Below are 17143 nucleotides of genomic sequence, written 5' to 3'. Positions count from 1 at the left end.
CAGTGCTACTGAAAATGTCAACTCTGCACTAAATCAGCTCCAATACTTCCTTGAAATTTAAAATCAAGTTATTTACAAGAACCACAAGCATTACAATACACTTAAAATAGGACATAAACCTTCCTGTAAAACCAGCAACATTATCATACTGATCTTTTCTTTTTCTTATCATAAAAATCTGTCAAATTCCTTTTCCAAATTCCGTTAACTGCATCAGAAGGCCTGCAAGACTTTCAGACTTTGATCAGAATAACCTTTCTGGATGGGAGATTTAAATTATTTACTGAAACTTTTTGGAGAAAATTAAAGAGATAACATAGCCGACTATGCATCATTCAAAGGTAGTAGGAGTTCAACATATAATTTCTTGTATCACTTTGAAACCTGAAGTCTAAGTTGTGAAATAGAAACAGAAGAGTTAGAAGGTCTTCGATGACTGCTAATATTACTATAAATTAAAATTCAGCCATTTAGATCACTTCCACAAAAATGCTGTTAAAGAGGATTTTTCAGGAGAAGTCATCTTCATAAAATAAAAATCATATTGTAAGAATGAATACCCTTAGCAACTGCAGCAGGTTTTATTCTAAGAAGCTGGTACGTTCCAGGATATGACAAATTATTCCTGATAGAAAAAAGCTGAAAGAACTGAAAATAATTCAACAAGATGGCAAACTAAAACAATGACATAAACTCAAAACTCAAACTATAAGAAAATAGCTCATCTCTATCTAAAATCCAGTTGATGTGAAATCTAATGATTTACAAAACAAGAAGAGTGGATGACAGTCTTAAAACTGTATCTGGAATTTCAATCATCAAAAAATTATGTCTTCATTTGCAAATATTACAGTGTTGAGCTATTTGGCAAGTGCTTTCTTCTCTGTCTGTCCATGTTAAGAATAACAAAACAAATCTAAAAGGAAAATCATGAAATGAACTGATTTAATTTAATGAAGAAAATTAGCCACTTTCTCCACCTGTGGCAGAAATATTTTTAAACCCCAGGCTGTAAAATAAAACTTATTAAATCAGAATTATGATGTAAAAGTTAATGGTACCTGTTTGTGACTAAATAATTTAGCAACAGTGCTAAGTAGCTTTAGCTATGAGCATGATCGAGGAAGGTTTTGTTCCAAAACAGTGCATACATAATGTAGCACTAGAAATTACTAGCACATTAATAAGATACAAGACTGCCCTCCTCTGTTAGAAAGTCTTCAGGAAAAAGAGAATGTAAGTCATTGTAATATCTATTTCCAAAAAATACCCCTGACACAAGATATAGAGCAGAAGGAATCAAAGTCAATCTTGAATGCAGTGAAGGATTTTAATTTATTATTTCATTAAGTAAAACAAAGCAAAAGTGCTTTCAAAGAATGATGACAGTAATATGCCTAAAAGCATGATATAACTTCTGTACGTGGAACAAGTCTGGTTTGCCACAGAGACAGATTTTAAAAATGAAAATAATTTCAAAAATGCTCCAATTTTATGACAAAAACTACAAAATAAAGAGCAGAAAAGCTGCACATGCTACTTTCCTATCATTCTTTTTGGCTGTTCATTATGCTCACATGCTCCCTAGGTCACTCCCCTAAACACCAGATTATTCAAAAGGTTGGAAAGGTTGAAAAGATCTTCCATTTTAAGTCAATGGCATAAATTATTTTCTTGTTTTAACCCAGACTATTTGTTGACATGACTGATTCCAGAATGCATGACATTACTTTGTGGCATATTTTTGTAATCATCAGAGTTGTTTTGCTGAACTTACCATGAGGTTGCTTTACAGGATGAATTGCCACAAGCCCCAAAGGCTGGTGAATGTTATAAATCATAACTGTTTGGTTTCCTCCATGCCATTTATTGGCCCGAATTACTCGGTTAGTATACCGGTCACTCCAGTAGACAAAATCTTCAAAGATAGTTAGAGAATGCGGATGTTGCAAAACCTGTAAGGCAAGAATGTTTATCAGTTTAGTTCTGGAGATAAATACAAAGCTAAGCAAAATTTCAAAAAAAGAGAAGAAAAAGAAAAGAAAAAAAAGGCAGCTGTGTCTCAAAAGCTATTTTTAGCAAATGAGTATGAAATATCATCTACTGCCTGAAAACAAGGCACCAATTATGAGGGAAACTTTTTTTTAAATATGTGCAGCATGAGGAATTAACAAAGCAGTCTTACTGCAAGGCAGAACACAAGGAAACAAAAAATAAAGACCCAGTTGCAGATTTTCACGGGCACAAGAGAAAATGTGAGAGTTGTGGATCTGTAAAGACCTTGTAGTCACGATAAGCTTCCCTATAACTTACCACATTGTTGAAGAAGATGGCTCAATGGTGTTTCTGAAGACTGAGGCACGAGAGATTGCACCTGTTTCTAATGCACAAGAATTGTCTGCCTAGCCAAAGATAAATGGCTTCCCAAGGTTCAATTCTTAAAAATGCACATTGTTATTTATACCAGCTTATGAGAACAACTAAACTGTTGTGCTGGTACACAGTTCTGCCAACTGACAGCAGGATATCTTTGCTTAAAGATATCCTGCCAGAATTACAGTCTTCACGATATTCCTAGCACATCGCAAATCCTGGCAGCAGATCATCCTCTGCTGCCGTTAAGATAAGCTGCAGTTATCACTGACAGGAGGTGACAAGGGGAAGTCCTCCAGAGTTTTTTATTGTATTGTAGATACAACAGTTAGTAACAGCAGTGTCAGATGTCACTTTTAGATATCACACATGTAGAGAGAACAAATGAAAATGATCTAAAGCATTAAGCCCACGCTTAGCTCTAGGATCCACTGAAGATCTGAAAGATTAAATAGTTTATGTAATTCATTTTCCAGCTGTAACAAGCAGCTAAAATACTTCATTACTTACTTCACCAGAACATTCTGAAGAAAAATACACATCCAAGGCTATGACAGTGCAAATACACTGTTAAGTAGTAACAAGAAAATGGAAAAACACTGTTTTTTCAATTAAAGTCTTACCAAATCACTTGCAACCACCTGTCGTCTGTTGTTCCCATTGTAATCACAAAAGTCAATATAATCAAGATAAGCATCAGCAAAATAAAGAAGTTTATTTGGGTAGTCAATGGAGAGTCCATTGGGCCAGTAGATTTTACTGTTAATAATCACTGTTCGCAATTTGCCATCCATGCTGGCTTTTTCAATTCGGGGGTTTTGGCCCCAGTCAGTCCAGAACATCACATGAGCACTGAAAAAAGTAACTCAGAGTTACCAATCTGAAAAAAAAAAAAAAAGCTGCCTACAAAGCTTCATTAGCCAAAAAATAAAAGCAATACTTTTATTTTACTTTTCAATGTTGATTGTAACGTGATTCTGGTGCCTAAATACTAACTTGATGTGGGCTTGTGCTTTCACAGGCGTGCATTGATAGTGCTAACAGTATAACTGAAGAGCTCCACATGGCTGGCAGTAAGCAGAGTTCAAGGCATTGGAGAGCTCGTAAAACAGAAGTCTGCACATGAACAGTTCAAACCGTAAAATTTTACTTACTCTATTGCTGCTCAAAACAGGAAGGCATTTTTGTGATGACATTAACAGGTGATGGCAATTATTTTTCATTTGGGGCTACAAGGGAACGTACTCTTTGTCAGGTAGGAATAGGCACCCTACCTTATGTTGAACATATATTTGTGGCATATATCTGACTAATAATGATATACCAAAATTTTAAATTTAAAGTTTGTACCTAGGAAGCAAATACAGGGAGATCTGGTTCTGAGGAAGACAAATATCTTGTCAGAGCAAATCAGATTAACAGATTACAAATAATGATCATTTGATATTAAATATTTAAATTAACACTGTAAACACACTGTTTTTAAAAAAATCTTTTCAGTTTTCTCTTCCACTTACTCAGTCCTGGGATCTAACACTAGTCCCCTTGGGTTTGTTACATTTTCACTAATCAGCACGGTCCTGTGGCTCCCATCCATTTTAGAGACTTCAATTGTTTCCAGAACAAAGTCTGTCCAGTAAAGATTGCGTCCTACCCAATCTACTGCTATGCTTTCAGTCACGGTGACACCACTGTCAAACACCTGTTTAAAAACAAAAATTTAAAAAAAAAAAAGAGAGAGAACAAACAAATTGTTATCACTTTTTCACACTATACTTCTCTATAAAACAGAAAACAGGGAACCAAATCTCTACTATTTTCTAGGCCTTTGATACAGAATGAGTCCCAGAGTGCTTACTAGGCACATACCCACTGTTACTAACTTCAGCTGGTCTATTGAAGAAGTACATACCTACTACGGGGAAAATCAGTTTATATTCTAGTGTTACCAAGTTTACGAAAAGCATTCATGTTTCTTTTTCAAAAAGGTGTAGGAAATGTTAGCTTAGCATCTACTGAGCTGTTCCACTTAGTCTATGTTATATCCCTTCTTACTACATGGGATTTGCCTCTTCCCTTAAGTGGAGACACAGTGTCCTCATTTTCTTTCAACGGTGAAGAGAAGTGAAACTCAGTGAAACTTACTATTTTTCGGTCAGTCCCATTTTGGTAAGCACTCCAAATTTTATCCTGTGTTGTATCAGACCAAAAGATACGATCTGAGATTGAATCAAAATCAATAGCCACAATATTCCTCCCATCCCTAATGAGAGAATAAATACTGTGTGACTGAGAGGTGATGTTGTCCACAACAATTTGGTTACGACTTGCCACTAGCAAAAGAAGATTCTCAGACTCTGTGAAAGAAAAAGAAGTTCAAATAAACCATTATAAGCTATCCAACAGTAATTCTGTTAGACAAATAAGTGAGAAATTTGACATGGTTTTACAGCATCAAAGTAATTATATCTAGATGCATGGGTTGAAATGGCAAATTCAAAATCAAATCTCAGGCAAATCTATTTTATCATATCTATTCTGTCCATCCTGACGCCTTGGGATCTACTCTGGCTTTCTTTTATTCTTCCTTCATCATTTATCCTAACAGACTCTCCTTCCAGTCTCATGTCTGGACCTTGGGTTCTCATTTTGCTGCTAACATCCAGAACTTACTTCCCTCTGAACCACTCACAACTCCCAATCCTGATTCAAACTGCAAAGGTCTCTTTCCCACAAGTTACCTTCCTCAGTCTGCAGAACCTGAGGATGTACCTAAACCAGGAACCCTGTGGTAACAAAATTAACTTGGTTTATGGTGCCTCTGTACAGCCAGCACACTATGTAAGAGATACAGAACAACAGGGAAGAACTAGGCTGGGTCAGTGTTCCTTGTTCTCCAGAATTAAGAGCATGACATAGGCATTAAACCTCATGAAAAGACTGGGATTTAAACACTCTCTATGCATTGAATTTCATAAAAGAGCACATTTTAACTTATGATTCAGAGGTGCCTAGGACTGCGTTTCTCAAGAATTTTTTTTTTTTTTTTTTTTTTTACCATTGTGGAGTTAATAACCCAGGGTGTTAATTTAATTATTGTGTTTCAACAAAATAATAGTTTCTAATTAACCCCTGTGGTGGCAGTTTTAATACTCAGGGTGACCTGCTATGAATGTCAGTGGCTGTTGCATCAGCTCTTTTAAAAAATAACAGTATGAAAATGAAAAAAATGGACATTTTCCAGCACTACTGTCCTTCTTTAGGCTGGCACCAGTGTTCCTCACCTGCCACTTTACAAGTCCTCCCATTGGTTTCCAGAATGTATCCTTCATCACAGTAACACCTAAAAGATCCTCTCTCATTGTAACAGTGCTGACTACAGAAGCCTGGAGGGTCACATTCATTAATATCTTCACACGTCTTGGAATCATTTGCGAGCTGGTATCCAACAGGACAAGTACACTGAGCTCCAAAGGGTCCTTGAATACATTCATGAGTGCAGCCTGCATTATTATCAGAGCAGCTCTCTTGATCTGAAGTGGGGTTGGGAAAGGAAATACGCCAATAGTTAACAAAAGTTCCCTATACTGAATTTAATTTAATCAATTAAACTTTGGAATTGCATTACCAGCCAGAAATTGCTGTTAAAACATGCTGCACAATCATCAGTTATGCATGTGAGTGAGACCAGACTGAAGCTCTTACACAAAATACAACAAACACAATGCATATAAATGCAGATAATAATACCGAATTCTGGGATTCAGTGGTAAATACTATCTAAGCACTTGTAACAATGTTTTCAAAAATACCTAGATTATACAAAATATTTGCTGTACAACTCCAGTACTAAAATCGTGTTAATAAACAATAACTTAAAATCACTTATAAGCATACCTGGCTGGGGTTCATCTGAGAATGTGCATTGATTAAAGAAAGGAAAGAAGGAAAGAAAGAAAGAAAAAGGTTATGATTAAATCAAATCATAATCAACGCAAATACAAATGCTAGCTACACATAAGCTTTTAGATTTTTTTATGATTTTTGAAATCAGAAATTTAAAAGAAAATATTAAAGACTGAATCACGTTTAATCTGAACTTAAGGCGTGTACCTTTCTTTAGTGAACGTGTTAGAGAACACAAAGCTCATTCCAATATTGTTATATAAAAGCCTATATTGAAGTCAGTGAAAATCAGAATATAATTCAGAGCGTAAGATTGGATATAGTTAATGAGTTCATCTTAGTCTCCTTTCACTGCAAGCAAATTCCACTTCAGAATTAGTGCTTTAATTATAGTGAGTTTACAATTTCTGCTAGAAATGTTGCTACAATAATGATACATGCTGAATATAACATAGCTGTTGTTTGGATACTCAGCATTTCTGTCTGAAGTCACGGCACATTGTAGTTTATCATAGACGCTTGAACTTACTGCACAGTGGGGATTCATCTGCTCCATTAGGGCAGTCAGCAGAATTATCACAAACTTTGCTCAGATTCACACAGATACTATGGCCTGGACATTGCCACTGCCAACTGGGACACCGGAAGGGTTGCGTGGGACAATCTCTTTCATCACTCATATCCCTGCAGTCATTATCACCATCACAGATCCATGCTCGGTAGACACAGTTGCCATTGTCACAGCGGAAAAGGGATGGAGGACAGGTCCTGGCAGGACATCTATGATGTTCATCTGAGCCATCTGCACAGTCAAGATGGCCATCACATTCCCAGTTGGCAGGAACACAATTGCCATCTGATTGGCATTGGAATTCATTCTGGTGGCACATTCCTGGTGGTCTTGTAGCTAAAACAGTGACATTCAACAGTTCAGAAACTGGAGATGAAAAATTACTGTTTTCAGTTCTTGTCTTGCTTAAGTAGTTACAACACTATAAAAAGCTCTGTTGCTTTTAAATCAGGCCATAGAATCACAATCATTCAATCTACATGACATTCCAGAATTTGGCCAAATTAGCTCCTACTTTATAATACAGTGAACAAAGCAATGCATGATCTATGGTTATGCTTTGACCAAGCACACATTATGTTTATACTATGTACATACCCAACACAAGATGAAATTACTCTCTGAAGTAAGTTTTCACCATCTCATATTGAAAAATACTAACTTAAACGTAAATAATGTCTCAAGGGAAAAATTTTAATATAACTCTCATAGAGTGAAGATTTTCAGCTTTCTAGCTGAATAGACTTTTAAGACTTACTTTGAAACCTTGAGACCAAGGTGCCAAGTAAAACAAAACTTTAGAGACAAAAGGAATGCAGACTCTGCTCTTTGCCAGGAAACTACCCTTGAGCTGAAATTTACTGTTTGAAATTTCTGCTCAGAAGAACTATTTATAGACAAGTTTATCTAAAAATAATTTTGAAGTTTGAATGTCAGTATTTCAAATTTTCTGATACAGCAAATAAACAAAAATTTGAGCAGCATTATCTAATAAATGAAGCTTTTCTGCCTCTCTATACTTACGGCAATCAGTCTCATCTGAGTGATCATTACAGTCAAAAACACCATCACATTGGTAGTAAGAACTGATACACTGGTCTCCACTTATACATTTAAACTCTGTGCCACTGCAATTGTATACTAAAAAAAAAAAAAAGTTAGTTACTTCATTTTGCAGAGCTAGACTGAACCATATTTTTCTACAGGTGCACAAGGCAGCTACAATATCAGAAGTCCACATTCCACTGAAGACCATGATTTCTATGGGATGCAGAAAATGCAATGATTTGAAGTCTACAGAAAACTTTGATTTCAGCCCTCTGTAACCACCTAAAAGATCAAAGGGCTTACTATAAATGCTAAAACAAGTATCATAAACAGAGCTAATTTATGGATAGGTTTATTATACCTTCTGCTATCTTAGAGCTTGTAACATGAGGTCACCAAATACCCTTCAGGGCACAACAGTAAGAAACAATAAAGAGAGACAAAACAAACAAAGGTTACACTTACTGCAGTCATGCTCATCAGCACCATCTACACAGTCTTTGTCCCCATCACAGACATAGTATGGGTCAATACAGCGATGGTCTGGACACTGAAACTGCCTGGGTTCACAAGTACCTGTGAAAGCTGTTAAGAATGACAGTAAACGCACCTGTGTTTATTTTCTCTCTTCTGAAATCAGCATAATACAGAGACAACATACAGACAATATCACTAAATTGCAGCGTGCAATGAAGCAGCTAGCAATCACACAAATGACAAGCACTGCTACATGAACATCAATAAATTATTTATTCATATGTGGACTGTATCTCATGCAAAAGAAACAGACCATTCCAACTAGTGAGAAATAATGCAAATTAAAGTATACGGAGAAACTGACTTACTTCACAGGAAAATATTTACAGATATTACTGGATAAAAACATCCCCACTCATTTAATTGACCACACCATTCGTCGTTATTGAAATCACTCATTAAGTATGTATTTAGAATGAGAGAGATCTAGTTGTTTTTTGCTGTAAAGTGTAGTGGATAACATTATGCAGCATCATGATTACAGCTATCACAGCTGCACCTTCTTACTGCTTTTTAATGGTTTTTCTGCATTCGACGTGGCTCTGGTAGCCCAAAGTAGGTGAGTTTTCAATATCTTACATAATGAAATACATTAATCTCACTTAGATACTAGATCTTTCTTCCTAATTTCATTTATCATTCTTACACCAACAGACATCTCTATATAGACATACACAGGTGTTCGTTGTTTGTTTTGTTTGTTGTTTTTTTAAAAAAGACAGTTTAGATACTCACTGCAATTTTTTTCATCTGACCCATCACCACAGTCGTTATCGGTATCACATAGCCAGATCCTAGGAATACATCTATTATTGTCACATGTGAACAGGGTTTCAGGGCATGAAGTGGGTCCTTGTGTGGGACAATGCAATTCATCACTGCCATCAAAACAGTCATTATGTTTATCACAACGCCAGCGACTTGGAATACACTGTCCACTGGCACAGGTGAATGCTGATGAGGAACAAGTATTGTCTAAACAAAAAAATAAAATAGGAGAACACTTTTATAACAATCTTCAAAATTTACCTTCCCTGCCAGTATATTAAATATATTTACATATTTACTATGCTTAGAGAATGTCTAAATTATGCATCAAATTCTAAAATGCACATTGCTTAAAATGAAAATGTCAGTCATGCAGCAAAATTGTTGCAAAATCAAACTAAATTCTTATGACGTTTTCTTTAAGCTGCAAGGATAAAAAGCTATAAATTACTAAGACTTCAAACCAATCTAAGAAGAGAATAAGAAAAATCATTCTTCAAGTAACCATTTGTTTTATACTTTCCTTTCCCAAAAAAGATTTATTCTAAAATATCCTATTAATAAGAAATAGATTTTATGCCTTAGTCATCCTTGTTACTTCTGTGTATTAATGGACGCATTCTATTATTATGTCCTGTTTTCTTGTTAGTGATTTAAAAGATTAACTCTGAAGAAGCACCAAACATGCAGTAAGAGCCAAGAACTCTTCAGTATTTTATCAGTTACAACTATTCATTTGTTCTCTCCATTTCATTTGATCAACAAAATATTTTGCATGAGTCATTTTACAGTAAAACCAGGAAATGAACTCATTTAACTAATTTCACTGTGAAAATGAAGATGTAACAAACAATTCAGAAGTGCCCAAATATAATGAAAACCTGAAAAAAATCCATTTAATTCATTTGTTAAATGAAATAAATGTGCTGCTTTTATTTTAGAAGTAGGCTAGGCAATGCAAACAGTTTTGTTATTTTTCTTATGGTGCTCTTTTTAAATGTCTTCATCTTTATTAAGACTATTTGTCCTTCTCCGTGTATTAAAATACAAGAAGAAAGTGATATTCCAATGTCTCTAAAATTTACAAAAATGTAAGAAAAAAAGTAGACTTTTTCTTTAGTAGAGACATCTTTGTTACTCTTCAAATGAATGTTGAGAACCAGTATTTTTGTGCATTCTTTAGCTGTCCAGTGTTGAATCTCCTACGAGTTATCCTGTTACTTTCAAAGTAACTTATCCTCCAAATAGGTCTCAGGATTTATCCACAAATACAACCCTAAAAAATCAGGTTTTATTCCAAGGAAATCAGGCTGACACATCAATCTTTCAGAAATAAAATCACCAAATACTAATTGTAAATTTCAGGGAGCACTTACTTAAAGAACCACAGTTTTGTTCATCACTGTTATCATGGCAATCATCAACGCCATCACACTGATAGTATCGAGGCACACATCTTCCATTATTGCAGGAAAATGAGTATGAGCCACACTGTAAAGTTGGTGGCTCATTGGATGGATCTTCAACACACGTCAGTTGATTTGAAGCCAGCTTCATGCCATATGGACAACCACAAACTCTCTGAAAATTTGGTACTGGGAAGCAGAAATGGCTGCAGTCTCCATTGGGGTTTGTTCCTCTGTTACAGTAGTTAGAGCCTTAAAGAGTGATAGAAAAGATGTAGGTATACACTACTGATAACAGCTTGAAAACTATTAAAAGTGCAGAGTAACTGCAAAAGAATTAAAAAAAAAAAGATGCTGAAGCAAAATCTGATTCTGCTCACAATGCAAAATATGGTTAAGTTCACTGGCAGTAACTGTAGTAAGTCAAAAATATGCCCTTGATTCCGTACAATCTTCAATGACACAAATGTTTAAGAAAGCCAAACACACCTTATACAATTTTGTCAACATTTTCCACTAATTTTTGGCAAATATCTGCAAATAAATACAGTAAATCAGGACTTCTGTCTAAGCAAGACTAGCATATCTGATCCAATGTTTGGACACCAAATAGGAAGTGAACCTTAGCATAAGCTTTGATAAGTGCTCTGGGTGTTTTACTAAGATAACTACAGTATCAAATCCTTTTTTAGATCATATAACTGCATAGAATTGATGAGTAAAAAGAAGTTAGAGATATATGCACAGGATTACTTTAAGAATAGTAGTTTAATAAATGTAATTTAACTTAGTTTAATTAGTTTATCCAATCCTTCAAAATAAGTAGTTCTGTTTAACTAAAACTTATACTGGGTAAAGATAAATACAAGGCTGTAATTGGTGATAAAGTAACACAAGATACAACAGAGTCAAAATTCCCTTTGCCAAGATTATTAAATAAAGAAACAGATATGGTGGAGAAAAACCACATACAGTCACAAATCACTCCAGTGCAGAACCTGAGACTGTAAGAAGCTGTGCTGTGTCTGTCACACGTCACAGTCATGACTAAGTAAAGCCACTGTAAAATTGAGAACAAAATGTCCTGAATGAATGTCCCAAAATATTGTCTCTTATTCCATATTTCGCATCTTTCACCTGTACAACAAATGAGCTCACCTATTTGGGAATGTGCATCATACGCTTTAACATGCATAATGTTACTAATGCCCCTCCTAATAATAGTCATTTCTCCTCCATCAGACTTTCTCACTCGAACTATTCCACCAAGTCTCCAATCAGTGAAATAGGCATAACCTGTTTTGAAAGACATTTAACAAACAACAGTTACAGTGCAAAATGATATAAAATATCAAACATCATGAGATAGAACTGCAAGGCATTTCACACAAATGTAGTAATTTTTCATAATTATTTCCTGAAAAAGACTAAAGGACTTCCACCATTACTGCAGCAAAGGTGAAGCCTTCACTTAGAGGCACATATAAAAGAACTGCTTAGATCTTGCTTAATGTGAGATATAATATACTCTATTGACATTTCAATTTCTAAGACAGTTTTTAAAATAATTCATCTAGACTTCTTTTTTGAAAAGGTTAGAATATTATGAAGAGGTTTTTGCACAATATCCAAAAGGGTCAGATGCTGTTATTCTTCTTTGCACGCATCATAAATCCAATGATAAACTCTACATATAATTAATAAAATCCTGAAATTGCTGATAATCTCTAGAGAGGTGATTTACCTTGTCTGTTCACCTCAAGCACTCCAACTTGAAAGCTACAATTACTACAGAATATTGGCCTGGTTGCCCTAAGAGTTATCTTAGCTGAATAAAATGAGTTAAGATATCTAATCAAAACACAACATTGCAAAAAACATGTTTTATCTCACATACTCACACATCATCATATGAACAACATTCCGTGATATTAACAGGTAGTATTTTTCAGTACCAGACTTACCTCCAAAAATAGTAAGGCCAAATGGGTGAGTCATCTGAGTAATACGTTCAAGAGTTCGTCTGTCCAGTCCATCAAAGGTGCTATGCTCAATTTTATCAAAAAAGGCATCCACCCAATACAGTCTTAGTGAACTAGAAATAATGAAAATGTCTTATCTCTTCAAATAACATGATGTTTATTATGAAGAACTAACATTCAATAATAATCCTAATCAGTCAAGATGCTACGAGTGGAGGAAAGGGGCAGGGGGTGTTGTCTGAGAGAACCTTGCATTTTACAGGCTTTTATAAAGCTGGAAAAGAAAAAACATGTCTTCAACAAGGAAGTGCCAGTGCACACAGTTTGACACAATTGTATTGTCCTTACCTCCAGTCAATGGCTAAGCCATTAGGCCAGCCTAGAGTTGTATTCACAATTGGTAAGCCATGTGATCCATCACTCCAGGCCCTCATAATTTTAGCAGGACGGAACCAATCTGTCCAGAATATATACCTGAAAGAACACACCAGAAGATGCATAAGCCCACAGACACATATCTAAAAAAACCCACACGTTTTGCCTTGTCCTCCCTCCCCTCCTCAGTGAATAGTGGTACAGACAACATTTATCCTGTGTACAATGATTTCCAAGATGATCAGAAGTGATTTGTCCCTCTCAACATGATATATCCATACTCTGTTAAAATTGTTATGGATTTCATATAACCATTTACAAGGAGGAAGAATCAAGCAAAAATGCATCCTCTGGGTAATACTTGCAAATAAGCATGAATATTACAAAGAATTTTCTCCTGATCCTTTTGATTTATGCATACAGTCAAAGAGTTAAGGCTAGTGTTAAATAACTTTGACGTGCAGTGAACAAAAAAAGTTAGTTTGTTCATGTAGTTTCAAGACAGAATCAAAGACTATTTACCCAATGACAGGATGAACCACTATTGATCGAGGATTATTTAAATTCTGAACAATAGCTCTTCTAGATTTATCCGCAAGCCTCATTACACTTATGCTTCTGTATCGAGGGTCTGTCCAGTATAGATTCTTTGAGATCCAGTCAAAGGCCAAGTCTTCAACACTTTCCACTCTATTAGCTGTCAGAATTTCTCTTCCTAGAATTCACAATACATACAATCACTGTACACAGTCAGGATCAGAAGAAATACCCAAATGCATTATTCTACTCACAAAATTAATGGTTTTCTCTGGTAAAAACGCTGCTTCTGTGCTACTTAATATAAAGCCCTGAGGGGTGCCCTTTGCTCCAGGTGAAGGAGGCATATGCTTCAGGAGCATAAATCCAAAAGAGAAGTAATGACTAGCCAAGCCAAGAGAAAAATCTGTCACCAAAGCTTCCACTGGAAGGAGTTTTATGAGTGGAGGAAAGTAAGGACACAGCGCTGTTTAGTCCTCTAGTTACATCTTACTCAACAACCAGACTGTGAGCTGCAGTCTACCATTACTCTGATCCAAGGCATCATGCAAGTTCAGAAGGCTATACGCTGACTTAATACGCATCTGATCATCACTAAAATTTAGATAGAAATATTCTTCACACTATCACAAACAGGACTCCCAAAATCTTGTAACAGTAAAGTTCCTTTTCTTTATTGCTGTTTTATGACAAACATCCTGCTCTTCAGATAGGGAAACAAAAAAGAGAAACTCAGTCTTATACTACCAAAAGGTGTAATAGTCCAAGGATGACAAATACAAGTTGTGACAAGTACTAAAAATTATTCATTCTCATGCACACTCACCAAATTTGTCAAATAACTGAAGGCAATTTTTGACTACTTTCATGAGCTTAATATGAGTTGAACCAACATTTGACAAACATTTTTCAGATTACTGAGACAATACAGATTTTTCTGTCTATGTCACAAAGGAATTTTTTTTGTGTGGCTTTTTAGGGATATACATAGTACTCTCCTTATCACAATTACACTATGTTTCTTAAGAATGATTCTCACCTGAACCATCAGTTTTCTGTTTATAGATCATGTCTCTACTTGTGTCTGAAAAAAAAATGGTGTCATCTTGAGCCCAGAAGTCAATTCCAACAAAATACGAAGGGCTCCCTGTTACAGGTATGATCACATCTTCTTGAGTAGAAAGATTGAACGGGATTCCCCGCACGGCTAGCTGGGATGAAAATAGCAGGAACTGCTGCACAGCTGCAAAAGAAAAGACAAGACACAGCCTTTAGCTATTTACAGAGTAAGAAAATTGAGCATTAATTAATTAAAGCTTTATTTTCCCTTCACAACATTAATATCCTGGAAATTGAAGAAAGAAAGAGTAAGACAATATAAATTTAAATATACATAGATTTAAATAACGAACAGAAGAAGAAAAACAAAACAACACAGAATATTAAGTGATGTGTCCAGGTCTTCTTTTTGCCTTGTTACCATGGTCCTAATACATCTTTACAGAAAACATCCCTATGGATGCAGAAATCTCTCACACTGATCTCTTTACAATCATATATATAAATATAATTTACAGGTTCTGTGGAGTCACCATATAGACAGACCATATCTGAGAAGCCGGAAGTGTAACTACATGGTTAAACGGTAGAACTGGAGAAAAGATACATGGCTTAATTTGCCAATAGCTTCCAATGGCAAACCTCCCAGTAACAATTCACCCAGAGAGCAGCGGATTGTTGATGGAAGCTCACAACCCCAAGTCTGAATCTCTTATTCTTCCCATGCTTGTTAAAGGGAGAAGAACAACTTAACCTGTGCAGAACTCTAATTAAGCAGCCTTCCATGTTCAAATAATGCAAAATCTCCAAGCATCCATGGTTGATTTTAGGGCTAAGAGCTTAATCATACTGCTGGTTACACATATTCCATATCAAACTCTTAAAATGCTCACAGAAAGTGGTGAGTTTAAGTTGTTTTGGCTTGAAATGAACTTCAGCAGATTACATTTAAAGTTATCAACTAGAATTGTAATAGAAAAACATGAAGTCCTTGGCATATTGAAAACACGTTGCTATTGAAGAGAAGAAACGAGTTCTATAAATATCTCTAGAGTTAATGAAATTTTTCTATTTCTAACAATCATATAGTCCCTTCTTACCAACACAATGCCGTCCATCTATGTGTAGATCAAAGCCCAGTATACATCTACAGCGATAACCTAGTCCATCATTATCTGTTTTGTGACTGAGAACACAGATCTGTTCACATCCTCCATTGTTATTTCCACAAGGATTTCTCACTGGAAAATAATATAGATCGGATTGTAACTTCATCTGTCAACGTACTGGCATGTGTTTTGATATTTTTTTTAAATCATTGTTTTGATTTTACAGTACTTTTTCATCATCCACAATAAAACGTGGACGTTATAGGAATTACAATACACGGAAATCATACAACACCAGTTCCATCCTGGAGTGTGCTGAATTCCCATCAAAGATAATCAGCATTGAAGGTATTCGGTTCTGTACAGAGATACTCAGTGCACAGCACTGAGACTGTCATCAGGCTGATAATTTTCCACATAGATCTACTTCATAATTATAGCTCACAAAATTCATTCATACTGGTAGCCTTTTCCAACTGCACCTTCACTGCATTGTTTAGGAAGAAAAGTCCCAAATGCCAAAACTGTTCAAGTACAAGTTTGACTCTTCCAAATACCAATACATTTTGTAAACCTCATTTTTAAATTTTGCATTTGACTCATCATTAGCAATAGGAGCTGGATGAAAGTACTGAATAAAAGAGACCAGTCCTAAAAAAAAATGTATGTACTACAATCAGTTCTTTGCCTCAAAATGGAAATCCTTCATTATTTTTAGCAAGTTTTCATAGGATAATTCCTAAACCCCCCTTAACAATCTTGTCAGCGTCTTACCATATGGCTGTCTGGCAGCATGATAAACCGTCACTCCATACGGTCTCAGTGAAGACTGGTAGATCACTTGAGGGTTCGATTCTGAAAACTTATTAGCTTTCACCACTGCCATTTTTGTCCAATCAGTGAAATAAACATTGTGTTCAAATAAAGTAATTCCATATGGATGAGGAATTAGTGAGCCTCCATGAGCTATTGTTCTCCTGTAAGAAAGATTTTTTTTAATTAATTACAAAATACTATATGGAACATATTTTTTCTTAACAGATTAAGAGGCACTGGATTATTCATTTATACATTAGCTTTTGTTTCTATAGACATAAAAGCAGCTGAGGTACAAACAAAAAAGACCAAATGAAGAAGAGATTAAGTTAAATATACAGAACCTGTAAGCATAAAACGCATCAAAAATGTTAGCAATTTCTAAGAAAACACAGTGAATAAAAAAGAGTAATCAAAATGTAAGGAAAGATTCAAAATTACTGAGAAATAATTATAGAAAGAGAACAAATAGAGGAAATTAAAGATCTCTGCAACATATTAAAATATCCAAGAAGCCTTGAATATAAAAAATTTATGGCTGCGCCAGCCACCAACCAAAAATAAAATCCAAGAGCTGCAGTGGAAGAAGGGAAGGGAAGGGAAGGGAAGGGAAGGGAAGATTTGGGGGTTTATGTGCTGGGACATCTGGGGGGTGGG

The 17143-nt window shown here is 35.5% G+C and overlaps 1 protein-coding gene across 1 annotated transcript in view; it reads right to left on the bottom strand.

The window, feature by feature from the left end:
- The window catches only part of LRP2 (LDL receptor related protein 2), a 120041-nt gene that overhangs the window by 58136 nt on the left and 44762 nt on the right, over positions 1-17143 (bottom strand). The window contains exons 14-30 of the mRNA XM_021400007.1: positions 16445-16647; positions 15662-15802; positions 14542-14745; positions 13488-13680; positions 12939-13064; positions 12573-12703; positions 11767-11904; positions 10579-10860; positions 9170-9409; positions 8363-8482; positions 7874-7990; positions 6809-7186; positions 5658-5906; positions 4519-4730; positions 3891-4075; positions 2997-3225; positions 1778-1955 (exon numbers count right to left, since the gene is read on the bottom strand). Of these exons, the coding sequence (XP_021255682.1) occupies positions 1778-1955; positions 2997-3225; positions 3891-4075; positions 4519-4730; positions 5658-5906; positions 6809-7186; positions 7874-7990; positions 8363-8482; positions 9170-9409; positions 10579-10860; positions 11767-11904; positions 12573-12703; positions 12939-13064; positions 13488-13680; positions 14542-14745; positions 15662-15802; positions 16445-16647 (3326 nt within the window). The remainder of the gene's footprint in view (positions 1-1777; positions 1956-2996; positions 3226-3890; positions 4076-4518; positions 4731-5657; positions 5907-6808; positions 7187-7873; positions 7991-8362; positions 8483-9169; positions 9410-10578; positions 10861-11766; positions 11905-12572; positions 12704-12938; positions 13065-13487; positions 13681-14541; positions 14746-15661; positions 15803-16444; positions 16648-17143) is intronic.

Source organism: Numida meleagris, chromosome 5, assembly GCF_002078875.1.
Source record: "Numida meleagris isolate 19003 breed g44 Domestic line chromosome 5, NumMel1.0, whole genome shotgun sequence".
In the NCBI taxonomy this organism is placed as follows: Eukaryota; Metazoa; Chordata; class Aves; order Galliformes; family Numididae; genus Numida; species Numida meleagris.
This window is presented reverse-complemented; position numbering and strand designations above follow the sequence as displayed.